Source organism: Ictalurus furcatus, chromosome 7 (assembly GCF_023375685.1).
Source record: "Ictalurus furcatus strain D&B chromosome 7, Billie_1.0, whole genome shotgun sequence".
Classification (NCBI taxonomy): domain Eukaryota; kingdom Metazoa; phylum Chordata; class Actinopteri; order Siluriformes; family Ictaluridae; genus Ictalurus; species Ictalurus furcatus.
In genome coordinates, this window is record NC_071261.1 from 21,714,166 (window position 1) to 21,741,551 (window position 27,386).

At 38.8% G+C, this 27,386-nt stretch overlaps 1 protein-coding gene across 4 annotated transcripts; it reads left to right on the plus strand.

Moving 5' to 3' along the window:
- Positions 1–25,799, plus strand: rell1 (RELT like 1). 4 transcript variants are annotated; one of them, XM_053629246.1, is made up of 7 exons: positions 1–429; positions 7,733–7,945; positions 13,062–13,136; positions 17,129–17,183; positions 20,562–20,804; positions 21,513–21,654; positions 23,905–25,799. In XM_053629246.1, exons 1-7 carry the CDS (start codon positions 396–398, stop codon positions 23,926–23,928), a joined length of 786 nt encoding a protein of 261 aa, XP_053485221.1. In that variant the 5' UTR covers positions 1–395; the 3' UTR covers positions 23,929–25,799. The 4 variants fall into 4 exon arrangements, with proteins under 4 accessions (XP_053485221.1, XP_053485222.1, XP_053485223.1 ...); XM_053629247.1 differs by having other exon boundaries at positions 1–420; XM_053629248.1 differs by having other exon boundaries at positions 1–301.
- Positions 25,800–27,386: the final 1,587 nt, after the last annotated feature.

The window sequence follows — 27,386 nt, forward strand, 5'->3', positions numbered from 1 at the left end:
GGAAACGTAATGCACTCTTGAGTTCCATCTACTGTGAGGAGGAATGCGGCTTTTCTCTTTTAGCTCTTGGGTTGTTTTTTACGGAAAAAACTTTTATCGTAATTATTAATCGTGGGTGTATTTGTAAATAACAAATGAACACTCGTGACTGCGAGGAGCTGTCGTTCCAGTCGTGTTTCCGCACACGCAGACGCAGAGACTCACAGCTTCACGTTACAGAGTGGGAAGTTCCTCACAGCGGCTTGACTCAAGAAGAATGAGGAAACACCAGCAAACACCACGCTCCAAGTTTAGCTAGCAGGTAACCACCCGTGTTTAACATCTCTCCGAGTTGTCCGGACCCTGAGCGCGGCGGTTTGGTTCCTCTGAAATTCAGGACTCTTCTCTCAGACCCCATGGCGGAACCTGCAGTGAGCGACAGTGCGTCACGTAAGAAGCTTCATGTTTCCCTCCTGCTACAAGGACCATTAAACAGTCAGGAATCAGGCGTGCGTGTGTGTGTGCTGTAGCTAGAGATCAGATGGAGTAGGTAACGTGTGTGCTAGTAGATAAATACACACGGGTCTAAACACGACTAAATGTGTGTGTTCATGGCCTGGCAGGTAGGATTGGTTCGCCGGGTGATGATCTGAGGTCTACCAGGGGTTCCTAAAAGATGGCCTGACTGTAAAAAGTTTAACTGTAAAACAAAACTTAGGCTTATTATGTTAGTGTACACTAATATTTTGGCTGTTTACTAGAACAAGAGAGTTTTTAATATCTGAATTTTCCAACCATGCAACTCCATTTTTATTAAAAAGTTGAATTGAAATAATTCGACTTGAGATGACTTAATTTAGGGATTTGCCTCACACCTCCAGGGTTGGGGGTTCGATTCCTGCCTCCGCCCTGTGAGAGAAGTGTTTGTATGTTCTCCACGTGCCTCGAGGGGTTCCTCAGGGTACTTTGGTTTCCTCCATTTCCAAATTGTCCGTAGGGTGTGAATGGGTGTTTGTGTGATTGTGCACTGCAGTGGGTTGGCACCCTGTTCAGGGTGTCCCCCACCTTGTGCCCCGAGTCCCCTGGGGTTGGCTCCACGCTCCCCATGACCCTGTGTAGGATAAGCGATACAGGAAATGGATGGATGGATGGATGGATATGACTTAATTGATATGCATAAAACTTTAATAATCGTGCATTATGATTTTCACCACTGTGACATAATTAGAAACCCACAGACCCTTTCCCTGGTTATGCTTCATGTCCCTGAACCCCACTTTGAGAACCGTGGTCGTATAATCACGTCTTCTCAACCATTTTGAAATCCTTTCAAAGGCTTAGACTTTCCAAGTACGCCGTACAATTATCATGTTTAATTTTATGAATGATAGCGCGACTGTTTCCTTATTCATATTCATTTATTTTCAAGCGATTAGAGCTTTCTACTTGTAAATGTTTTAAAGTACATAATTGGACCTTAAGGTCCACTGACGTACTTTGCTCTGAAAGCTAATTAAAGGTACAGATTAAAGTTGCATACTAAAGGTACAAAAGATGTACTCTTGATGGTGCCACCCCAACGACAAGGAAAAGTATAGTTTAGTACGTTTAATTATGAGTGTAAAGTTGCACCTGAGCTCAGCCAGTACTGCTGAGAGCATGTCTCAATACATGTCTTTCTCTGTAATCCACACATTGGTGCTATTCATGCCATTAGAAATTTATATGTATGTGTATATATATGTGTGTATATGTGTATGTATGTATGTTACATATTTCAAGTTGAATATTATTATTATTATTATTGTTTTGAATTTGTATTATACGACCTGAAATTTTAAACCAAAAAGAATCATCAGTTTTGGAGGAAGAGTGATATAAAGTCTTCTTGCAAAGTATCAGATTTTATTTTTATTTTGAAAAATGTTTTTATTTTGAAACGAATTTGAACGTTTAAGTTATGGCTGAGCAATAACTATATAAATATCCATATTGTAATTAATTATATTGCAACTACTGAAATTATACCCTTATATAATCTTAATATTAATAATATTAAATATTCTGTATTATCATATGTACTGTATATGACATTTTAATACAAGCATCTGGATGCACTTAATTTGATGTTCAAAAATTTTAACTTAAATCATTAGAATAGCAGCAAAATCAGTTTTTCTGATTTTTTTTTTGGCAAATGCAGCACTACTATAAGCTGGCGGTTTGGTAGTGAGCCTGTATATTGTGATGCATATTGTGTATTATAGAAATGTCGTTAAATATCGTGCTATGATTTTTATTTTGTCATATTGTACGTCCCTTGCCTTAATGAACTCAAAGACTGAATGTTTTTATTTATTTATTTATTATTATTATTATTTTTTTATAAATTTCTTTTTTTGGATACTGACTGTTTGAATTTCAAATGTTTAATTATATATCATCCTGTGAGAAATCAGAGATGGTCAGATTTTAGGTTATTCCTTTACATAATCTTAAAATACCATTTAAATTCAAAATTCTATCATAGAACCAGAGATAAAATGACTTATTCGAAGTTCTTTTTAGTTTATATATAAACTGAATTGCCAGTGAATATATAGACTATAACCCTGTGTGTGTTTGGGTTTGTGTGTGTGTGTGTATATATATATATAAGTATTTACATCCCTGAGAACGCATATGTGAAATGTGTGTATAGTGTATTTTTATGTAGACTTTCTTCCAGAACACCACATTTCTGCATGCTTACTGATTTTTCCAAGGACATATCCTGTATAATACAGTACATTGTACACATGGATATAGAAAATATTCATGTGTTCACTTCCAGACATAGAAGTGTCTTAATATAATACAGTACTGTATTATAATAAAGTAGGAAACCTGATCCTGCCAGAACTGAAGGAAGAGGCCGATACTTATCCTAAAGGAGCCTACCCTTTGAAGCTTTCATATCGTGTAAGGTCCAACTTCTGGTTTTCCTCTGACGTCTTTATATTCGGCTGGCATCCCTTCAGCTGCTGACAAGATAACTTGTCTAAACTGCTGACATTTTCATTATTTACACCGATGACTTTTCACAAGGTGGAGAGAAGGGACAACGTCCTTGTTTCCTGACTAAGCAGAATATGCCGTTCTATTTCGGCTCGAATGTCAAACCCAGGCTTGCGTAATAATGTTTAATTAATTCAGCAAGCTAAAAACTGTAACTGTGCTTAATTGTTCAGCTCTAGGGAAACCTAATTCCTGTTTTAGTGTGACATATTTTAAGACCCCAGATTGATTTCTGTTTCTTAGTATCGCTCTGCTTGGCTGCAGTTGAAGGTCACAGCTCAGAGGGATGTCAGGCATTCTGTCCAGCCTCTAATAATTTAAGCCATGTCTTGCACAACCATTCTCTTCATACACTAGGTACCGAGAAGTGTACACATAGACGGATGTTAAAGCCCTGTCTGAGCTATAACTGTGCAGTAACACACACACACACTTGTTCAAATAAGCATTTTGTGCTGCTGCAGTGTCAGATAATGCTTAACAAAACACTTATTGTTGGTGGGTTCATCTGACTGACTAGACTGTTATGGGAATGTAGCGTGTGACCAAAAACTAAGCAGTCGTACTTGACGGTGCCTTACATACATAGTGCTTATCTCTTGACACCTAAAGCGAATGACCACTTATCCATAATGAAAGTATATAGTACAGGAATTCCTGGCTTCAGACACCGACCCTGAGTTCACACTAATGAGTCACCGATACCTCTCCTAGTTTGTCTCCTGTGGGATATATATCAGCTGCAGTTATAAGCTTTTCGTGCTCCAGACACTAACAATTTAACAATCTAACTCAGATTGTGTGATATCTCATGCCATAGGATTGTCTGGGGAAAATCATTTGGATTTGTCAGAAATAATTTGCAGAAAAACAAGAAAGTCCTCAAAATAAATGATGCTTGCTGCTGCTGCCAGATTGTGACCATGTGATGCATTTTATTCATTTTCAAAGGAAATGATTAGTCAGTTGTCATTTATTTTGCTTTCTAGAGAAAGAGAGAGAGTGTTTGTATTTGTGCATTTACTGTATCTGTGTGAGTAATAAATCTCTGGGATTAACAGTGTTATCTAACTAAAGAGCAGGCAGGGGAAAGATTCACATTGCATTTCAGTACTACTGTAAAGATAGCCTTAATGATTTGTTGCCCTTTTGGGTGAATTTCATTCAACGCCTTAATGGCCATTCTAATAATTCTCAGCATAAGGGAGCTAAACCTCAGGTTTTAAAAGGCTGAAAGATTGAGTAAATATCATGAGTATAGATTTTCGGAGCAGAACTTGGCCAGAAGACCTTGTGATCTGATTCAGTTTCCTATTAAAATCAGATGAAGCTGTTTAATGTCTAATAGATGCAATACAATACTTGATATTTTAAAACTAAATTTAAAAATGTTTTTTTTTTGTGGCAAAGCCTGAATGTTCTTTTACGTAGCTGCCTTCCATTACAGAACGTGTGATTCCAGATGCTGCTTTCTTCCTTTCCCCTGCTAGATAGTTGGAACTGTCATGACTGAACATAGTCAGGAGAGTGTGTTAAACAGTACTGGAAAACAAGGTTGGTGGAAGAGTATTCTAATGAACCTGATGTTTCCCAGTGTGGGATGAAATCCATTCAGTTTAGAAACCTTAGAGAAAAATTGAAATGTAAAAAATAGAGAGAGAAGGCAAGCCAGTACGTGGGCTAGTAGGGATTATTTTGGGTGTGAGTCAGCAGTGTTCAATTCTGTCAACACCCTGCTCACGCTCATTATCAAATGGCATGATCTGTCTTTGTATATCTCTTACGCACACACTCTGACACACTCTCACACTCTCTCTCTCTCTCTCTCTCTCACTCTCACTCTCTCGACTGGCCAGTATTGGTGTGAGTTACTATATTGCATGTAAACATCAGTCAGTACCTTGGTTGAGCCTGTTACTCTAGTGGAGATGACCATCGTATGCATGCATATCAAACTTGCCATAGTTATTATTAAGTAATTAATGTTCCTACAGTTAGAAAGTTCAGACACTTATTATAGTTAGTAATGTAATGGGTTTCAAATGAAGCTAGTCATACTTATCTGTTTCTTATAGTTTATTTCCTCAGTTCATTTACATTTAGTGTTGTGAAATGTCCTTGAGACAGGTTAGTTCCTGTTATCACTTATATCAGCCATTATCTGCCTCTTCTTCACCAACTTCTCTTTTTCTTTCTCTTGAAGTTAATCAGATCAAATAACACAGCTTGTCATGGTACCACGGAACCAGAATGTCCTTTGTCTTGTAACAGAAAACTTAACGACGGTTACATAAACAACCGTTTAATGAAACGTACGCTTCATCATATCAGTGATTCCTGCATGGAGGACTATTAGCCCATTCCTCAGTGCAGAACAGCTTCCACTTTGGGATGTTGGTGGGTTTCCTCACATCAACTGCTTGCTTTGGATCCTTCCACAACATTGCTATTGGATTAAGGTCAGGACTTTGACTTGGCCATTTCAAAACATTAATTTTATTCTTCTTTAACCATTCTTTGTAGATGTGCTTAAGGTTGTTGTCTTGCTGCATGACCCACCTTCTTTTGAGATTCAGATCATGGACAGATGTTTTGACATGTTCCTTTAGAATTCAATGGTATCATTCAAAATTCATTGTTCCATCAATGATGGCAAAGTGTCCTGGCCCTGATGCAGCAAAACAGGCCCAAACCATGATACTAGCACCACCATGTTTCACAGATAGGATAAGGTTCTTATGTTGGAATTCCATGCTTTCTGTTCTCCAAACATAGCCCTTCTCACTTAAAAAATTTTCTCAAACAAAATTTTTTTATTTTGGTCTCATCTGTCCACAAAACATTTTTCCAATAGCCTTCTGGCTTGTCCACATGATCTTTAGCAAACTGCAGGCCGGCAGCAATGTTCTTTTTGGAGAGCAGTGGCCTTCTCCTTACATTGGCATTTATTCATTTAGCAGATGCTTTTATCCAAAGAGACTTACAAATGAGGAAATACAAGCAGAAGTAGAATCTTGCACCAGGCACTGCTCGGATTCCAACCCAAGATCTCTTGCTTACTAGAGAGGCACTTTAACCAAATAAGATACAGCGCCTCCTTACAGCTCTGCCATGTACACCATTGTTGTTCAGTGTTCTCCAGATGATGGACTCATGAACATTAACATTAACCAATGTGAGTGAGACCTTTAGTTGCATAGAAGTTACTCTGGGTTCCTTTGTGACCTTGTGGACTATTGCACGTCTTGCACTTGGTGTGATCTTTGTTGGTCAACCACTTCTGGGGAGGGTAGCAATGGTCTTGAATTTCCTCTATTTGTACACAATCTATCTGAGTTCAATCTCTTAGAGATGGTTTTATAACCTTTTCCAGCCTGATGAGCATCAACAACTCTTTTTCTGAGGTTCTTGGCTGTTTTTTGAGTTGCTGGATGAGTCCTTGTTGTGCTTATGGAGAAATTTTGGAAGGTCGGCCACTTCTGGGAAGGTTCACTACTCTGCCGAGTTTTTTCTATTTTGAGAAGATAGCTCTCACTGTGGTTCTTTAGAGTCCCAGAGCCTTTGAGCCCTTTGTAACCCTTCCCAGACTGATGTATTTCAATCACCTTCTTCCTCAGCATTTCTGGAATTTCTTTCAACTTGAGCACAGTGTGTTACAGGGTAAGACCTTTTAACCAACTTCATGCTGTTGAAAAAGTTCTGTTTAAGTGTTGATTTGATTGAACAGGGTTTGCAGTAATCAGGCCTGGTTGTGTCTAGTCCAGCTGAACCCCATTATGAATGCAGTTTCATAGATTTGGGGAATTAGTAACTACAGGGGCAAAGACATGTTCACACAGGCGCAGTTGGAATTAGATTTTTGCTTCAATAAAAAACATTATCATTTAAAAACTGAATTTTGTGTTTACTCAGGTTGCTTTTGTTTTATCTTAGATTTTATTTTAATTTCTGAAACAAATTCAAAATGAAAAAATCAGGATGGGGCAAATCCTTTTATTTATTTATTTATTTATTTATTTATTTATTTATTTTAAACACCACTGTACTTTTGCCACTCACAGATTCTTAATATTGGAGCATTTTCCCTAATAAATAATTTCTAAGTATAATATTTTTGTCTCATTTTTTCTCATTAATTCAGTTCTCTTTGTCTGCTTTTAGGACTTGAAAATCTGATGATGTTTTTGGTCATATTTATGCAGATATATAGAAAATTCTAAAGGGTTCACAAACTTTCAAGGACCACTGTATTCCTCGTGAGGAGGCTTGTTGCACAGTCAGCATTCTAGTTCATCTCAACGGTGTTCAGTGGGGTTGAGGTCAGGCTCTATGCAGGTCACTCAAGTTCTTCCACTCCAAACTTGGCAAACCATGTCTTTAGGAAGCTCACTTTGTGTACAGGGGCATTGTCATGCTGGAACATTTTTGCACCCCTTAGTTCCAGTGAAGGGAAATTGTAATGCTACAGCATACAAAGACATTCTACACAATTCTGTTCTTCAAACTTTGTGGCAACAGTTTGGAGAAGGCCCACATATGGGTGTGATGGTCAGGTGTCCACAAACCTCTGTTTATATAAGTGTATCTTTTATATGTAAAGTACTATATAACATGACTATATGCATTATTTTAAAAGCTGCTTTTACTTTTTAAAGCTGAATGCTAATCTGTACTTTTGTGTTACGACTGTCTCTAGTAAACAAAACAACGGACGCTGGAGGGACGGAGCATGGCAGCTCCACTCACCCTGAGTACATAGCCTTCGGCCTGGTGCCCGTCTTCTTCCTCCTAGGCTTGCTGGGCATGTTAATCTGCCACATATTGAAGAAGAAGGGCTATCGCTGCACCACAGATGCTGAGGAACCTGTTGAGCCTGAGGGAGAGGAGGAGAAACATCTGGAGGACGGAGGTAAGAATGACGTGTTTGGATTTTGTCATACCTGTACAGATGTCACTTCTACAGGACTGCACTGTATGCCTTAATAATAACCACACAGATAGAGGGTTTACCCGTGTCTGTTTTTTTTTCTTTTTTTGGAAAAGGGACAGAATGGCACGTTATCATTTGAATGGAAAATATAGAAAATCTGAGTCCATTAAATATTATATACATATATAATATAATAAAAGGCACAAGCGCTGCATGGTTTGAAGAATGGTTGAGAGTTTCACCTAGTTTAACATGAAACATTGCCAAGTTTTTAAAATCTTAAAAGAGATTTTAATTGAATTGTCATTCTGTATACAGTGATTAGGAACCACTATGAGAATGTCGTATTGACATTGGGAAGGGAGTGGCCAGCTTTGTAATTATGTCTGTAGATTCAGAATCCATATCAGATTATAAAAAAATAGTATTGATTAATCATACACAGACAAAACATTCTGTTTCCTATACTGAAAGAAAAAAATAGGAAAATTTCATTTAAACTAAAGAAAACATGTATAGCTATTTTTGATATTTCAAGTCCTCTAATGTCTAAACTTCCTAACTACTTGGGCCATGGATAAGCAAATACTGGTTAGGCAACCACTCAGAATTAACAACTAAGAAATGAGCTTTCTGAACGTACACACATCACTTCATTGTGATTTGGTATTGACATTTTAATATTCCATATTTTGTTGCTCTGTGAGTGTCCTTCATAGCATATTGGCCCAACATGATATCATGCAACCATACAATATAATCTCCACTACTACCTCAATTTCCACCAGGAAATCATGATCAGCGTTCTCACGTTATGAGGTGAACAGCTTGTAAACCAGCAGGGGAATGCCATGGAGGAGTTGGTGCATGAACTAGTGAGCTTAATCGCCTCTCCTTTTCTTACTTCTTAGAACAATTGTTTCCTTCCTTTTTTCAAGCAGCTGACCAGCTTCTAACATCACACCAAAAACACACGTAGCCTAAAAGGTCTCTATAGAAGTAAAGCCTTCATGGGAAGGTTAAGAAGCTCTGGTTTTTTGGAATTTGTCCTCTAGTGTGAATAGGATTAGTGAGATGAGTAACTGCGATTACAGCTGTTCTGGTATTCCACATTCCGTATTCTTTATTCCGGATTGGTCCATGATAACCAGCCTTAAACCCTGAAAGTCCAGATGATTTGCAGACACTAATTAATGACTTAAAATGGGAAGGTTATTTTTGGTAGACTCTTCCAACGCCTTTAAATACTGGCTCAGCTAGATTAGCCTGTGTGGCTGGTTAGTCATAAGGACAGCTTCCTTTTCACTAGTGTGCATAGGCTCCATAGGAAGGATATGGGTGGAGTGTGTTTACTGTTGTTTATTGTATGCTTGGAAATGTGCACCATTTAAATTTCTGGTAAAATGTTGACTGTGCCCAACATTAGTTCTAACCAGTGTACGTTTACAGTAAACACTACTACACAGGTGAGTAACATGACCCATTAATCATCGTTAGATCTCTGTTCCCATGAAGTGACCAACGGTTCACACAATTTTTTTGTCATTATTGTATTAAAGTTGCTTTTTTGGGGGTTTTTTTCTGGATGATTTTTGACTTTGGTGCATAAAATAGGCTGTGGGACTTTCTTGTGAGATGTTTGACATGCGTGCTTTTCCACAGCTCACAACAGCACTGCATTCTGAGTATTAAATCAGAAAGGATGATGTTTTGCATGACTCCAGGAGTGTGTGCTGCCTTTTATTAAATAAAATAAGCAAAAATGATTGTATAAAATAAACATGATGCATAATCATTAAAAAAAAAAATTCACTCGAACTATATGAAAACCAATGTATCTATACTCAAAATTAAAAAAAAAACGTTAGTAATAAGATATTTTATTATTCACCTATTAGTAATACATCGGGCACAATTTAGGAAGATTAAGAACATTTTTAAATAAGTGCAAACATTGATCAAAATATATAATATATAATATAATATAATATAACTCTGTTGAAGCCTTTAACCATGCCCTGTGCCCCTGTGGTATAAATGAGGTTGAGCTCATGTAAACACATGCAAAATCACATGTAAAATCCCTTTTGTCATACAATACGAGCTTGCAGCACAAAGGAGATAGATGGTTGTTGAAATTACATATCAGATAATGGATATATATAAATGTATATAAGTCATTTAAAAAATTAAGCGTAATTAGTGCTATAAAAAGTTCCTCATGTATGAAACAATTTAAACTGGAACCATGAGCACACTGTCTGCCCCCACAGAGTGAGAAGGATGATGAAGGCTGGCCCAAAGATCTCAGTTTCAGAGTTGCACAGTTTAGTGGTTGTCGTTTTTTCAAAATCACCTGTTAAATGTCAATTTCATAACAACAAGCGGCTTGAAAGTGTTGTAAGACACGAGCTCTTCTTGAGAGGATCTTACGTTTACATTTACGGCATCTTGCAGACGCCCTTATCTAGAGCGACTTATGTTTATCTTATTTATAAATCTGAGCAGTTGAGGGTTAAGGGTGGGTTGAGGGTTAAGGCCCAACAGTGGCAACTAGGCGGTGCTGGGATTTGAACTCATGACATCTTAACTACTGAGCTAGAAAATCAAAATACTTCAAATGAATAAATAAATAAATAAATAAAATAAAACTTTTTGTTCATGCTCATCATCAGGAGGATTGGTGACAATTGGTGCATAGAAGGAAAAGCACCGTATAGCCACTGTAAAATATGGAAGTGGTCCAGTGACACTTTGGTTCAGCACAAAACCCTTAATGTCTCTGCCAGAAGGCATAGACTCAACAAGACGATGTGCTTCCAGAGCAATACGTTAAAGAAACACAAAATCAGTGGCTTTGCAACGACCATCGTTGTCTCCGGATTTGAACCATAATGAAAACCTGTGGTCTGATTTAAAGAGGGAAGTCCACATTCGCAAACCTGAGCATTTAAACTGTTCTGCATAGAGAAAAGAACCAATGTCCCTTTACAAATGACTCTACTCTTGTTAAATGTTACAGAAATAGACTTGGTGCTGTCATTAGAGTAGGCGTCACAAAATGTTAACAAGAAGAATGACAGAAGAGATGGCACTGTTTTATTCATGTTCATCATTCAACCAACTAAGAAGCTAAACAAGTCCAGTACATTGCAGCGATGTTTTCTTTCCCCCAACTAAATTTAAAGCTATTTAGCCCCACTTGGCTTAGCTGAACAGATTGTTCTGGCTTTTTGGAAGTGGTTTAAGTAATGTGCCTGAATAAAAATACTCAGGAATTTCAAAAACGTTGTGAGCAGGTAACTTGTGTCTTCATTGTTGTCAGTAAGTATAGTTCTTTAAATTAATTGTCCAGGATGTTTTCTTGTCTTTTTTTTTTTTCTTCCCCAGCCTAATCTCTAACTAGTGCACCTGTTGCAATTATTACACACGTTTTAACACGTTTCCCTACAGAGTTTTCTCAGTGAACTGAATCACCTATGGAAATACACTATTAAATAACTTCAATTGAAAACCACAAATTATCATAAAATATTCTCAGCTGAAACTGTATCCTTAAGGACAAATTGTACAGGTTTAGAGCATGTTTTACATCAACATTTATTGACTTGCCCGTCAACTGTCCAAAAAGGTTTAGTAGATTAGCTTGAAAATGGTGGAGTATGCCTTCAAGAGTCATTAAATACTATTTGCTGGTCGGTAACCCCAAAAATGCATTGAAATGGGGCGTGGACAAGTGAGACACTAAAGATTCTAAATCACTCTTTTCATTTAAATTTACAAACATCAGTCAGTATCATTTAATTTAGTTACTTGCGTAAAGTGACAATCAATTTTCAAAATGAGTTTTATATTACAGATGTATTATAAAAAATGTACAAAACTGTTCACAAGTGTTAAGAACATGTTGACCTCAAATCCTGCTACCAGATAGAATTCTCACAACTGTTTTTCTTACTACTGTAATGTGTAATATGTGTGTATGTCATGACATGTCCTACTCGACAGGCCTGGCCTTTTTCTGAAGTGTTATGTGTTTGTAGTTAAGAATTGTGCAGAATCCACACAAGTATCCACATGTACTACTACATTTTATATGATAAAAAAATTGACCGATCATATCACTTTTTGTTAGGTTTCAGTATCGGAAAAGGAAAAAGTAGTATTGTGCCATCTCTATTTTTGGTGTATTTGTTTTTCCATTTTATTTAGAGATTTACAACGAGAAGCCATAACATTAAAACCACTGACAGGATACGTGAATAACAGTGATTATCTCATTACACTGGCACCTGTCAAGGGGTGGGATATATTAGGCAGCATATAAACACTCAGTTCTCGAAGTTGGAAGCAGAAAAAATGGGCAAGAGTAAGGAGCCGAGCGACTTTGACAAGGGCCAAATCGTGCTGGCTAGACGACTGGCACACATCTCCAAAACAGCAGGTCTTGTTAGTACCTACCAAAAGTAGTCCAAGGCAGTAACTGGCGACAGAGTCATGGGCACCCAAGGCGAGTGAAGTCTAGCCTGTCTGGTCCAATCCAACAGAAGAGCTACTGAAAAAGTTCATGCTGTCTATGACCCACTACATCCACACTCGACCACGCCCCTGCCGCCACCATCGCATGTACTATGCATAGTCCAAAACGTTACAGTGCAAAATAAACAACAAATAAGATTCCCATGCCTCGACAGCTCAGAGCTGTTTTGGCAGGTGGTTTTAAAGTTATGGCTAATCAGTGTATTTATTCTGTAATTAATCAGCTACAAGATCTCCTTTGTTATATGCAGTATCACTCAGAGAGTGCAGAACACTGTTTGTTTGTTTTAGAAAATACCTGCTACACAACACTGTCCAGCACCCAAATGCTGCTTTCTGAACTGCGTCATGCAGACACCTGTCTGACTAATGCGTCCTGTCGTGAGCCTCATCCGCTCTCCTACAGATTAAATAAAGCATTTTTTGTAACTTAAACCTGTATAGCATGACTTCCTCGTCTCTTTTGAGCTTTCATCACATACTCACTTGATCTCTTTTGAATGAACCCATAGTCTCATTCTCTCTTGTTTCTTTCTTTGTCTCTCTGTCTTTGCAGATATCAATGACACCTACAGCGAGGGCAACACAGACACTGTGGGCCAGATCGTTCACTACATCATGTCAAACGAAGGTAGGAGGGGGGGTGAATGAATAAATACACATTGCACTGAATCAGCCTGTTGTGCTCCAGCCAGCAGAGTGAGAGAGGAAGAGTGTGAAGTGTGCCTTGTACACTTCATAGAGTACAGAGGATTTAAACTAATATTCCAGCACTCGCTGTCACATCTGTAGCATATGTGCAATTATCATAGACACTCATTTCTACATGTTTCAGAGAAAAGAACAAACAAATCTGGGCCATTGTGTGTAGAAAGGTTTGAGGAACAAAATAGACATGCCTAAAAAAATTCTTAGTTAAATGCCAAAAGCGAAAATGTGTTATAAAAGTTGTCAGAGTAACTTGACATAGGAATTAATCCTAGGAGTAAATTTTATGCATTGCCATAAATTGACTAGCCTACACCCTGTTTCTGTAGATGAGCCAATAGAAGTGCAGAGTTAGTATCTGATGTTTACATGGGGAAAAATGGAGGAAATAATTATGAATAGATTTGGGTTCAATCTGACCAGTCAGAACAAGAAAATGGTTTTCCACGAGATGGTGGCAGTGAAAAATACCTCATATCCAGTCATATTACAGACGAGCGCTACCTTGATGCTTATTTCCACATAAGATGATACAATCAGTTGTTATACATGAAGAAATTGACCTCAGTATTGGTTTTGTCACAGGCGGCGGTGTATTAATTTGCTGAAGTTGCTCGTTCTGCGACCCGGCACTGCAGCCGAGTGGTATCCGAGCGCTCCTGAAACTATTACAGCACGTTCTGTGTCTATTCGTATTTACAGTACGCAAGTAGAATTTTGTGCCTTTATGCTCCTGAGATCAGATGAACAGAGCAGCCAGATAACCACATGTGGCCTAACCCAAACGGTCTGCGTTTATTACATTTGTTTCTTATAGTGATGCAAGAGATTATTAATGTAATATAATATAATAACATATAATAACACACAGACTGTGTGGGGCATGCCAGGGTGCACTATTTTCATATAGAGTGTGTTATTCCACTTAAATGACATAGACATTCCCTTACAAGCCCCAACCCAGTAAGGACTTGCTTATTTAAGTGTATTCTTCAGGCTAAAGCATTTTTGTACATTACTCCCTTTCTTACGCGTAAGTATAAGCATAAATCTTCTGAGTTCTAAGAATTATTTAGCAAGACCAAAATCTTCCTCTGGGAGGCTTTATGCATACCAGCCCTTTATACAAAAGGAAGTCAGTTCTTGCATTCCCTCAATTATCATTTATAGAGAGGAAAAAATTATTGTATTGCAATATCCATGTGCAATCTGGTGTAAACAGGGGCATTTCAGTGTATACATCCATGTTAGTAACACACAAATTATTACATCTAAGTTGTCCCATCTCGCAAAGGACAAATTGTACACATTTTAGAACTTTGCGTACAAATAGTTTTGACTGAATAGTTTGTGAAAGACTTTTATAAAAACATTTACTGAGAGAATCAGTGTCTGCCATTCGAGCTCCATTCAGACTGAGTTTACTGACTAGCAGGCTTGCTGTCCTTTTCTAAGTAGAGGGAAATAGGTTGCGATTCCTGTTGATGGGAATCACACGGTAAACATTAACTGTCAGTATACAGCAGATTGTAAAGTTTGAATGGCTATATTCTCATATTCATTTTACATCAAGTTAAACAAAAAAAAAAACTCTGACGAGTTTCTCGTATTAATGTTAGCCGCTGTTATTTGTTTTGGTTCTATAAAAATGATGACTTGTTAAATGATTGTCATATAGATTTTATAAACAGTGACAGCTGGGAGATGCGGTGCGGCCTATTATACACGGTCGTGGATCTTTGTCTTTGGTGGAAGCTGAATTGAAAACAAATGTCAGGGGATGCAGCCAAAGCCACGAGCACTCTATGGGTGTGGGGGGTGCGCATGTGTGATGTCTGGCTTTTAAATGAACATGGCAGCATTGATCACATTTTAATAAACATGTTCGGACACTGCCAGATCGTTAGGTCGCCATTGACCACAACACATTATGACACATTGTAGGACCGCCAGTCTTAACTCATGACCAAAGACTTCTTTTACAATGTGTGATATTTATTTATTTATTTATTTATGTCTTCAACAGCAGAATCAGGTGGAAAATCTTGAAGTGTAAACCCAACCTAAAACATCTTCGTGAAAGTTTAACAGTAATAAGAAGTGAAACATTCAGTACACTGTAAACAGGGTAAAATGTCCAATTCATGGAAACTGATGCAGTTGTAAAAGCTTTCAAAATGGTTTGTGAAACATCGTTAAATTAACTGTAAATATGCAGACAGTGATTCCAAATCAGACGACTCAATTTGCTATATTTATTGCATTGGGAGAAACCTATGCATGGGTCAAGGATACTGCAGTAACTGCTAATGCTTTCAATTTTCCCTTTCTAGAGACTACTGAATGTCTTAAACTAACTATTCACGTCACCCTCCCTGTTTTAGTGCTTCTCTCATTTTGCTGTATATCAATAAAACCTGAACATTCTCACGATACAGAAGGCAGCTTAGGTTTCATGCTTGTTAAAATTCTGACCGCCATAATAAAGTTTAAAATACCATAATTCCAGGAAGATGAGTGTTTGTCTTTCCCTGCTTTTACAGATAACAGATACACACAGATTTTCTCAAATGAAGGCTTACTTAAAAAATTCATTGCTCATAAAAACACGAGTACATCACCAGCCTCCCACTGGCATGAGTAATGTACTTCTGTGCCGACAGAAAGGGAAACGATTCATGTGAGCTGATCATGGTTAAGAAATATTTTTTTCTGAAAAGTACTTGGGGTTCCTGTTCTTTTTCTCCGTCTCAATTGACCTTTTATTATTTTTTAAAAAAAAATCACTGTAAAACTTTACATCATTCTAAGGTTACAGTACATCTCACCTGATGCTACTTGCAGTAGTGCTGTTTGTTTTTGTTTGATTGTTTTTTTGGTAGGGTCTTTTGCTGAATCAAGGGTCTTTTGCTGACTCAGTGATCAGAAATGGATCAGAAAGGCTACGTCTAGATGGACCATTTTGTAGAGAGTAGCCTAATGGTGGGCAAACATGTAGTTCCACGGGCCACCTAGGTTGTTTTTGTTTTTTTTGTTTGTTTGTTTTTATGGGCCAGCTACCACTAGTTTGGAATCTCTTGCAAGTATTTTGTTTGGTAGGTATATTTTGGCTGAGGTATTTTGCATGTGCATACACATTTCTGCCGACTCAAACTAGTATTGCGCTTGTCTGCCATCTAGTGGTGAGAATAATGCATGTAAGATTAGAATAACAGCAAACAAGGTGGAAAATGGAAAATATTGACCAAGATATTTTTGACCACAAGACCTGTCTAAACTGGCTGGCTGTATTCCCCCCCCCCCATATCTGATATCTGGTACACAGGATGTAAATGGCAGAGGCTATGTGTTCTCATGCTACATGCAGGTAAAGCCCAGTTTCACTGTGTTCACCAGCGGTTTCAGGAACTGTTTCTCTTTTAAAGGTCCAGACGTTGGTTCATGTGTCTCATTCAAAATAAAAACTTTGACGTAATGAATGCAGGCACACGCTGATGTTCTTCAGCAAGGTCTGCGTGTTCTGTGTAAATCAGTGACAACATTGTCTATAGTAAACTGTTTTCTATTCTTGATCTCCATTCAAAAGCAAAGCACAGGAATGAGCCAGGGCGTCCTCGAAGGTTGAAAGCAGGTTAGAAAAGAAGGATTCAGAATGAAAGAGCGAGTGGGTGATTAAAGAAAAAAAAACAACAACAACTAGATAACCTGGGTATGATTATGGAAAAGCATGTGAAGAAGCTTATTGTTCTAACTTGATCAGTTTTTAAAAGTCAAATGTTGTCTATTTGTCCACAGTTTCAATATCTCTTTCACTCTCTTTCTCTCTCCCTCTCTCTCCCCCCTCCCCCCTCTCTCCCCCCCCCCTCCTCTCTCTCTCCCCCCCTCTGTCTCCCCCTCTCCCCCTCCCTCCCTTAGCTAACACAGATGCCCTGAAGGCCATGGTTACTGAGAACAGCATAGACTCTGATGGGTAAGATACATTATTTGTTACAAAACTTCAATTTTTACAATGTATTCAGTATGGGGAGCTACACACATGTTTTCTGGTGATCTCTAGAAGGGTGAGCTTCAGAAATATTGGCACCCTTCAAAGGAATGGGCAAAAGATACTGTATAAAATAAACATTGCACAAAAAATTTATAGTGAAAATACTTACTCTCATAAAAATCACATTAATGTTAATTTTGCTAAACCCTTCAGGAATATTAAAAATAAACCTATACAAATTCAAGTCATCCATTGTTGCCTTTAGCCAAATATGAGGATTCACACCCAGCACTATGGAGAAAAAAGAGCTTTTAGTACGAAAGTGACAAATGGCTGTTGACCGGCCCAAGTCAGATAATGGGCATGAAAAGCAGTTAAACATACCATTAAGCATGATTAGGGCAAATATAAAAGTGTGGAAAAATGTAAAAGTTTGCTGAGAAGACGACACATCAGCATACTGATGCACTATATGGCCAAAGGTTTGTGGAAACCTGACCATCGGTCATATGTGTGTTTTCACTAAACTGTTCCCCCAAAGTGAGAAGCACACAGTTGTATAGAATATCTTTGTATGCTGTAGCAGTACAATTTCCTTTCACTGGAACTAAGAGACCCAAACCTGTTCCAGCATGACAATGCCCCTGTACACAAATCGAGCTCCATGAAGACATGGTTTGCCAAGGTTGAAGTGGAAGAACTCAAGTGACCCGTCACAGAGCCATGATCTCAGCCCCACTGAACACTTCTTGGATGAACTAGAACGCTGACTGAGCCCCAGGCCTCCTCACCCAACATCAGTGCCTGACCTCACTAATGCTCTTGTGAATGAATGAACACAAATCTCTACAGCCACGCACCGAACTTTAGTGGAAATCCTTCTCAGAAGTGTGGAGGCTGTTGGAGCAGCAAAAGGTGGGGAACCGACTCCATAATAATGCCCATGGCTTTGGAATAGGATTCAGAAAGCAAGTATGCACGCAATGGTCAGGTGTCCACAAACCTTTGGTCATATTGTGTACCTCGCACGGTGAGGAGAGTGTTAAGGGAGACGAGAGAGAGATCAAATTGGACAATTAACCCATGTTGTCATGTTGTACAGTCAGCTATTTCACTCAGTGTCCATAACAAGCTATTTGAAAAGGGTTGAATGAAAACTTAGTCCTGTTCTTTTTAGAGAAGGCTTCAGCAAATATCAGCCGTAAGGGCACCCGTAAAATTGGAACTAATGTTTTGCAGCAAAAAAATTTTCTGTAGTTATGAAAACCAGTTTAACATTATTTTTAATCTCAAAATATCAATTGTTGAATGTGTTATTTATTTTACTGTGCATATTGTTATTTTGACTCAATTTCATGAAGCAAAACAATAATCCTGTAGCTGTCTGGTATGGAGAAAACTCAACTGAGATGATTTTTGACAGCTGAGCTCCTTTTAGGTTTTAGCATTTGATGAATGAAGGTTGATACCACAAGGTGGCAGTGTAGACTTTCAAATAAATTGTCACCCCGCTTCACTAGATCTGTATACCCGTAAACTCAGTGTATGTGAATATTTATTTATGTACACTGATTGGTGTCCATATTAATATTTTACTGTACAGTGTGTATGGTTTACTGTACCAGTGTGATAAAAGCCAAAATGCATAAGACCTCCTTTACGTATATTAAGATGAATAAAATGGTGGGGTCTGTAGCATTGTTCAGTTTAACATTACAGAACTGTTTCTGGGTAAATGTAGCCTATTCAGTGGTGCATCCACTCACGAAATAGCCGCTCTGTCGTGTGTATAGCTCAACTTTCTGACACCAAATCGTGGGCATGAAAGTTTGTGTTTGTTTGTTTTCATTCAGCACTTCAGCCTTGATGTTATGAATGCACTCATATTTTTTTTTCCAATAAGTCCATGCGATGTAAGATTTAGCGAAAGCCTCTCTTCCACAATACAAGGTCTTCACTCCATTCATAAGGGAAACATAAGAGCGAGCCGGTGTGTCCTTGAGGAGTGAATGCAGGCTCAGTGTGAGAGGAGAAATCTCATACATGAAAAAATGAGAAGGAAAAAAAAAAGCCCACAGATGAGCTGGATAAGAAGCCGGGAATGCTTGTGGAGTATCAGAATAACACCGCAGTAGGGAGGATGGCTTAATGATGGCAGCTGTGGAGACAGGGAATGAGGGAAGACGTATCATTAGGAGTCAAAGCAGCCAGAGAGAATTAATGATTGACATGGTGGAAGAGCGTATGGATGAGTGGAAGGGACAGATTAGTTGCAGGCTGGAGTATTTCGGCGCAGTGACGTCGGACAGCGTGCTCTGGTTTCCTGACTTGGCTGTTGGGCACAGTGCCAGAGGAACACTTAGAGCAGCAGCTGGGAGGAGCCAGAGGCCTGTGCTAGCTAGACAAGGCAGGGCCAAGATTGGCGTGAGAGTTGATTGACAGATTGAGAAAAGAGTCGGGTATGATTTTCCTGGACGTGCGTAGAAAGAAATGGTTTCTAAATGTTATGTTCTAAAAGTGCTTTGAATAAATCATTGTTAGTTTGAATGTCTCAGTCTTCAGCTTTTCAGTTCCTTCTTTTATAAACCATGCCAACCTTTAGATAGACACATACCTCCCTGCTGGTGTGTAGGTGTTTGAATTCAAAAAGGCTGTAAAAGCCTGTCTGTGCCACGTCTTTTATTCCCTCTCTCATCCTTCCTGCAGATGGTAATTTACATAACGTCTCTGTCCTGATCTAACCCCGCCTTTTTAACATGACATGTTGCGCACCCTCAGTGGTGACCCGTATAGTGAAACAGAGACCGGTCAATGGGACGCTGCCACTGAGGTACAGTTCCCCCTTGTTCGTGTGGGTTATATCTGCTTTTCTCCCACCTCCAAAATACGTCACATTAGGTGGACTGACTATGTTTAATGGCTGTAGGTGTGAATGAGTGTGTACTGTACATGGTGCCCTGGGACTGAATGGCGTCCCATACAGGGTGTCACACCCAGTGTTCCTGGAACAAGTTCTGGATCCAACACCAGGATAAAGCGCTTACTGAATATAAATGAATGAAACAAAACAAACCCAAATAATTCGAAAAGATTATGTAAACAGTACATTTGCCAGGAAAATATTTTACTGAATTATTCAGTGATGCTAGAAAACTCTTGGTTTTGGTCAGAAAAACCAAGGGGAAAAACTGACGATATAGTAAAGAAATATTACTAGCAGTAACACACTAATATGTGTCCTCAATGGGGGAAAAAAATGAGCTGAAGCAAAACAAATACAATCTCAGGTTCTTATGATCTCTCTCATAATGTCTTTTCTCCATCTAGTCTCTTACTGTTTGATATTTTGTCTGTTTGTAGAGCTCCTATAACACCTACCACACCAGCTCCTGCATCCCCTACGAGCCCCGTGTCACCCGGAGCTCCTGCCGCAGCAGCCAAACACACCTGTAACCACCTTCACACCATTGGAGGAGTTATGGGGCACAACAATACGTGTCACCGCTGCAATCAAAAGAAATGGCCCCTCATGCGGCGCGGCTCGAACAGGAAAGTGGAGCGCCGCTCACATGCCGGAGAGGTCACCGTGCTGGCAGTTGGCAGGTGTGTGTTCGACTGTGTGTGACTGGGAAAGTAACCTGTGGTGGTTATACAGTCATTATAGCCCCTCCTACCATACAAGGCATTCTTTAACAACTTGCAACTCTATCCTGTGACTGCATTATCATGACCAAAATCACACCATGTAAAGCAGCCTTTAGAGTGTTTGGTGAGGTTATGTGCCACGAACAAGGAAGTTCATTGATTTTTCTTGATTTCTGTTCCTGGTGTGCGTCATCTGGTCTTGCACGGACGTACAGACACATGCAAATATTCTAAGCAGGTGCCTGTGTGTTTGTTACGACACACTGACTGACACGTTGACATTTTGGTGTGTGCACATTTAACGATTACTTTAGATCAATTATGTCGCATGGACGTGTGTCTGCGTCTCTGCGTCTGTCTGTGTGTATGAGGGCATCGCTCATTCTTGTGTGCTCTCCGAAGGGGAGTCTGTGTTTTGAATGCTAATCGAGCATTTCCTCATTCATCCATTGTGATAAATGAGAGTTTATGTCAGGGTCACCCTAACCCATGTTCATTTGTGGGGAGATTTTAATTAATTTCCCGATTTTATTTCATTCATTCCTGGATGAACGTTTGTGAACCGAACATGTGGGTAGTTAGTATTCATGTTGTGTGCAAACAGAGATGTATGTGTGTTTTATAGTGTGCTGAATGGCAGACTTAAGAAATTGAGTTGAATTTCAGGTTCCGCGTGACTAAAACTGACCCACGGCCGACCCGGGAAAGACACACCCTGCTGATCACTGAGCCTAACGGCAGTGTCCCTGCCACTCCGGTAAAGACCGAGGCAGCTCCACTGAATAGCAGCACAGATGCCCAGCCTAAGGTGAGCTCCACTAAGAACACACTGCAAACTAATAAACCACGCAGTACACACAGACACGCATTCAGAGAGGGTTGCTATAGAGAAAACTGCAGGGAATCATTGCAGGACATCACCACTGCCTTTGCTTTCTTTCTGTATCTGCCTCTTTATTTTACCACCAACACCATACATATGAGACTTAGTCTAGTGTCTAATTAATTCATTAACCAATCAGTCAAGTAATTAATTAGAAACATTCCAGTCATGTTTAAATTTTCAGGTGGATTTCTCTTAGCTAATAATTCATAAAAAAAAAAGTACTACCACAATATGCAGCCCAAAGGGGATAGTAATTAACCACAGTGTGCTTCATAACACAGTCCAACTAATCTGTAATGAAATTCATTGGCAGTTATTTGTATTATTGAATTTTCTAGATGTGGTCTATTATTTGTTGCGGCCTTATCGTTTATTAGTGAAACTTGAAGTACAAACCCCATTTCTGGAAAAGTTGGGATATTTTCTAAAAACAAAAATCTGCCATTTGTTAATCCTCTCGAACCTTTATTTAACTGATAAAAGTGCGAAGAAACAACGTTTTATGTTTTGGCTGACCAACTTGATTGTATTTTGTAAATATGATCAAAATCTGAATTTGATGCCTGCAACACACACAAACACAAAAAGTTGGGACGGGGCAAAATAAGAGTGAAAAGTTATATATAGAATATTCAAGGTACACCATTTTGAAACACTCCACAATAAGCAGGTGAATTGGTAACAGATGAGGGTATCATGATAGGGTATGTAAGGAATATCCACCAAAGATGGGTCGTGGCTCACCACTTTGTGCCAAACGTCGTGAGAGAATTGTCAATCAGGTCAAAAAGAACATTTCTCAATGCAAGATTGCAAAGAATTTAGGTCTTTCACCATCTACAGTACACAATATCGTGAAAAGATTCAGGGAAGCCTGGAAATCTCGGTCCGTGTAGGGCAAGGCCGAAAACCTCTGTTGAATTTCTCTGACCTTCGAGCCTTCAGATGTCATTGCGTGAGAAACCTCCATGCTACTACAGTAAATACAGGCACATGCACTCAGGGGTACTTTGGAAAACCAGTGTCACTTAACATAGTCCGCCGCTGCATCAAGAAATACAGCCTGAAACTCGATTACGCAAGGAGAAAGCCATGCATCAATTCTATGCAGAAACACCACAGAGTTCTCTGCGCCCGAGCTCATCTCAGATGGACCGAAAGACGGTGGAAACACGTGCTGTACTTAGATGAGTCCACGTTTCAGGTTGTTGTGTTTTTGGGTGGGAAAACGTACGTCAAGTTCTCTGTGCCAAAGACAAAAGGTGCAAAACCCCATATCTGTCATGGTATGGGGGTGCATCAGTTCCCCTGCATGGGTGACTAACATATGTGTGAAAGTACCATTGACACAGCGGCGTATATTGGGAGTTTAGAGAGACATATGCAGCCATCATGGTGGCGTCTTTTCCCGGGAAGTCCACAGTTATCTCAGCAAGACAATGCCAGGCCTCATTCTGCACATGCTACAACAGCGTGTGCTTGACTGGCCTGCCAGCAGTCCAGATCTGTCTCCTATTGAAAATGTACAGCTGAAGTCTTGTATCAAGCAGGAATGGGCAAGAATGCCACTTGCAAAACGGCACCAATGCGTAACCTCAGTTCCCAAACGATTATAAAGTGTAATTAAAAGGAAAGGTGATGTAGCACAGTGGTCAACATGCCTCTGTCCCAACTTATTATTATTTTTTGAGCGTGTTTCAGGCATCAAATTTTAAATTTCTTTATATTTACAAAATGCATTTAAGGTGTCGGTGAAAACTGGAATTGGATTTTTTTAAAATACTTTTCTCAGTTAAATAAAGGTTCAAAAGGTTATCGTATTTTAGAAAATATTTCCGGAAATGGAGTTTGTAGTTTCGCTTCTTATAGACTAATTGATTCAAAAAGTAGGCCTGCTTTCTCCTTACTACTGGGAAATGTATTTTAACTACTAACTGTATTATTTGTACTGACACTGCTACCCAGTACTGGATTAGTCAGTCAGCTCATTTCAACTGAGCTCACCAGCACCACAGTTGGTTATGTTAAAGTAAAAAAAAAAAAAAACACTAAGTCTTTGACTTGTATTTGAATTGAGATTTTGTGAGGACGTGTTGGATCATCTGTATTCGTAACAGACATACTCTAATACGTGTAATTGATTTTAATCATTTGCTATTTTTCTCTCTTTAGGCAGAGGCTGATGATAGAAAGTGATGGTCTGGGCGGAGCAAGGTCTGTTAGTCAAGTATAATCAAGAGAAAATTTTAAACATGTTTTAAACCCAACCACAGCAGAGAGGGAGGAAGTTAACTCCAAGGCTCTAAAGACAAGATGGTGGTAAAAGAATGAAGCAAAGTGACCAGGCCTTTTAATTTGAACGGCAGTATTAGACTCCACGCTCATGCCGCTGGGGTTTGTTTGTGTATCTGGGAAGGGAGGAGGGACGGGCACCAGTTTGTCAGTTATTCCATCAGCATGTCCTTCTCCTCCCTTTATAAACACACTGCATCATTAACCACACACGGAGTCGTTTTGTACATTTTAATGTCTGCGAGCGGATCAATGGTTAATCCACAGTCAAACATACGCTCACATTACATTGTAGACTCCAGAATGGTTATGTGACCCAAGGTCATGTGACTCAATCTACTACTTCCAAGAAAGCAGGGAGTCATTTTTAAGTGCACCCTTCAATTTGTTCACTACAGAGAACCAGAAAACCATCTTGGGTACAAATTTTAACGAAGCACATGTCTGAACGAATCACCTTGTTTGACCCTGCTCCACCTGTCCACCAGATGGCTTACTGTTTGTAGTTCGTTTTATATTTCGCTTTGCCAAACCCTTTGTGCCTTTAACCAGATCAGCGTGATGTTTAATGTAACTTCAGCCAATGTCTCCATGCTGGTATAAAACACTATGGTTAGTGCGCTATACTTTCCCAAATATCTTCCTGAAGCCATATGCAAGAGTATATAATGATGCAAACAAACAAATCCTGCTAAAACCTAAAAAGAAAAAAATCTAGAAAATGATATGGGGAGCTTCTGTGTAAAATATAATACCAATTCACCTGTGCTTTAGGAAAATGTTGCACCAGATCACCCAAACTGCATGGTTTATTTACATTCTATGTACCTGGCTGGTTACCTCATAGAATAAAAAGCACTGTGTTATAATCTAATACAAATAGATAAGGAATACAGTAATACTATTATACTATTTGTCTACTCTCATACTGTTTCGTGTTCCATACATACCAGTTGTTAATGTTTAAAAAAACAAACACACACACATCAGGAAATAAATGGCCTAAATATAGCTACTGTATTGGAGAAAGGCTCTTTGAGATGCTGGGAATCTAGATTCAGTACACTTTAGCCAAACCACATTTGCCAACACTTTTATTATGTGAATTGTATGAGGTGTGTGTCTGTTGGGGGAAAAGGCGGTGAGCGGTGTGTGAATTTTAAGTGTACTCTTGTTCAAATGTTCCCCAAATGAATAAAACATTAATACATTTTGGGGCTTTGTATATCTACAGCAAACGTCGCAATACTTTTCTCAGATAATCACAGATGAGCGTAATTACAGTTACAAAGTTTTATTTTGGCTTGCAAAACAAATGAGTGCCATCTAATTGCATATTATTAGTAAAGCGTATCTATGTAACCTAAGGAGAATATTTCCGAATACAGTTAATCGAAAATGTCTCCATTCAGGTAATGCTTCTTCCAAACCCCCCCCCCAAATCTTCCTAATAAAGAGTGATGGACTATTTAAGCACCGTTGAAAATGAATTCATGTTAGCTAGTCCCTGCTACCTCATTCTTTTAGGATTTTTTAGGTGAAGTACTTCGTGAAATTCAAAGACTGAACTGAACCAAAATAAATTGACTTGTGAATTTAGGAATCAATATTTTAAACCAAACATGTCTAAAATGTAAAGGAATATCGGAAGTCAAATAAATGTTTTGCATTAGATTTAAAAAAAAAGAAAAAAGAAGGCTGTTATAGAACAACTATTGTTTTAATTGTTTTTGTACCTACAGTTTGTATCTATATTAAAATGTGTGAAATTAAAAGTGACGTGTTTGTGATCTTTCTTTTCCATTAAACCCAAGCATTTCCATAATTTGTCACACAAGAGAGCAGTTCTTTTAAATGTAATTTTCTCCGTAAGCACCTGTAATACCGGTCCAGCAGGTTAATCGACTGTGCATTGTGGGTAATATCTAACAGGTGTGTGTTAATAGGTCACCAGAGTGGTACTGATGACCTTGGAAATGAACTCCTTCTCAAAGCACAAACACACAACACATTTCCCTCTTTCTCCGCTTCATTAATTCCTTATTTTAGTTCTTTAGAGAGCGCGGTCCACTCGGCCTGCACGAATTGGAAGAGAATACTTAACCCCGTGCTTCAATATATACATGTATTTCATGGTTTTTATTCCCCTCTCTCATTCTTAGCAATCACTTTGCTGTTTGTTGACATCATGCATATACACTGCCTGGTGTAACAAGAACCTGGCTGATATGTGGAACATGGTGCAGTGTAGAATTTCCATGAAATAAGTATATTTCCCAGACATTCCTTCAGTTTCAGAGTAACTAACGCATGTGTGGAGTTTGCACATGTGGAGGTCATGAATGTTTAACAGGGTGTAATGTATTATTAGACCTTGGTATTTTTGGATCTGTGAATTATTAACCTGCTCCCTCATTGAATACAAGGAACGCTAAACTCTTAGGTGGAGGAAAAAGACAAATCTAAAGAGCGCCTTATAGTACACCTGCGCAATTATTGACGTATAGCTATAAACAAACAAAAAAAATACACCAAGTCTGTTAATATATTACTTTCAACATTTCCTCATGGCATGTCTATTTTAGTGCCATAACCACGAATTAATCGAGGTGGTTAGACAATAGTTCCGTGTAGGGTCTTACTTTCCTAGTAATGGACATGTTCTTTTTCATTTGCAGTTACAGTTTTACCCAAAGCGACTTAGAAATGAGGAAATACAAGCAAAGCGACATTTCAAGCGGAGAACAATACAAGTAGTGCTACCATGCAAGATCTTTAAATTGAGTTCTAGAGAAGCAAAGTTTGCAGAGTAGAGGTGTAAGGTTTTTAAAAATTATTTTATTATTATTTTTTTAGGATAATGTATGGTTGGCATTATAGGGGTTGGTTAGGTGTTCAAGGAAGAGGTCTTTAGCTGTTTTTTGAAGATGGTGACAGATTCTGTGGTCCAGATTGAGGTTGGAAGTTCATTCCACCACTGAGGAACAGTTAGTGTGAAGGTTCTGGAAAGGGACCTTGAGCCACGCTGAGTAGGCACTACAAGGTGTTGGTCGTTAATTTATTGCAGATTGCATGAGGGAACGTAAGCCTTCAGCAGAGTGTTGAAGTAGGAGGGTGCTGTTCCAGACAAGGTCTTGTACGTGAGCATCAAAGCCTTGAATTTGATACGGGCGGCTACAGGAAGCCAGTGGAGGGAGATGAAGAGGGGTGTGACATGGGTCCTTTTGAGCTGGTTGAAGATGACAATATAATTAATTATAATTTTCAAATATAATTTTTGTATTAACTATTTATGCTGGATTCTGAAGATTTTCATGTACTGAAGACTTACACAACAGATCAAATGTTTTACACTTGTTTGT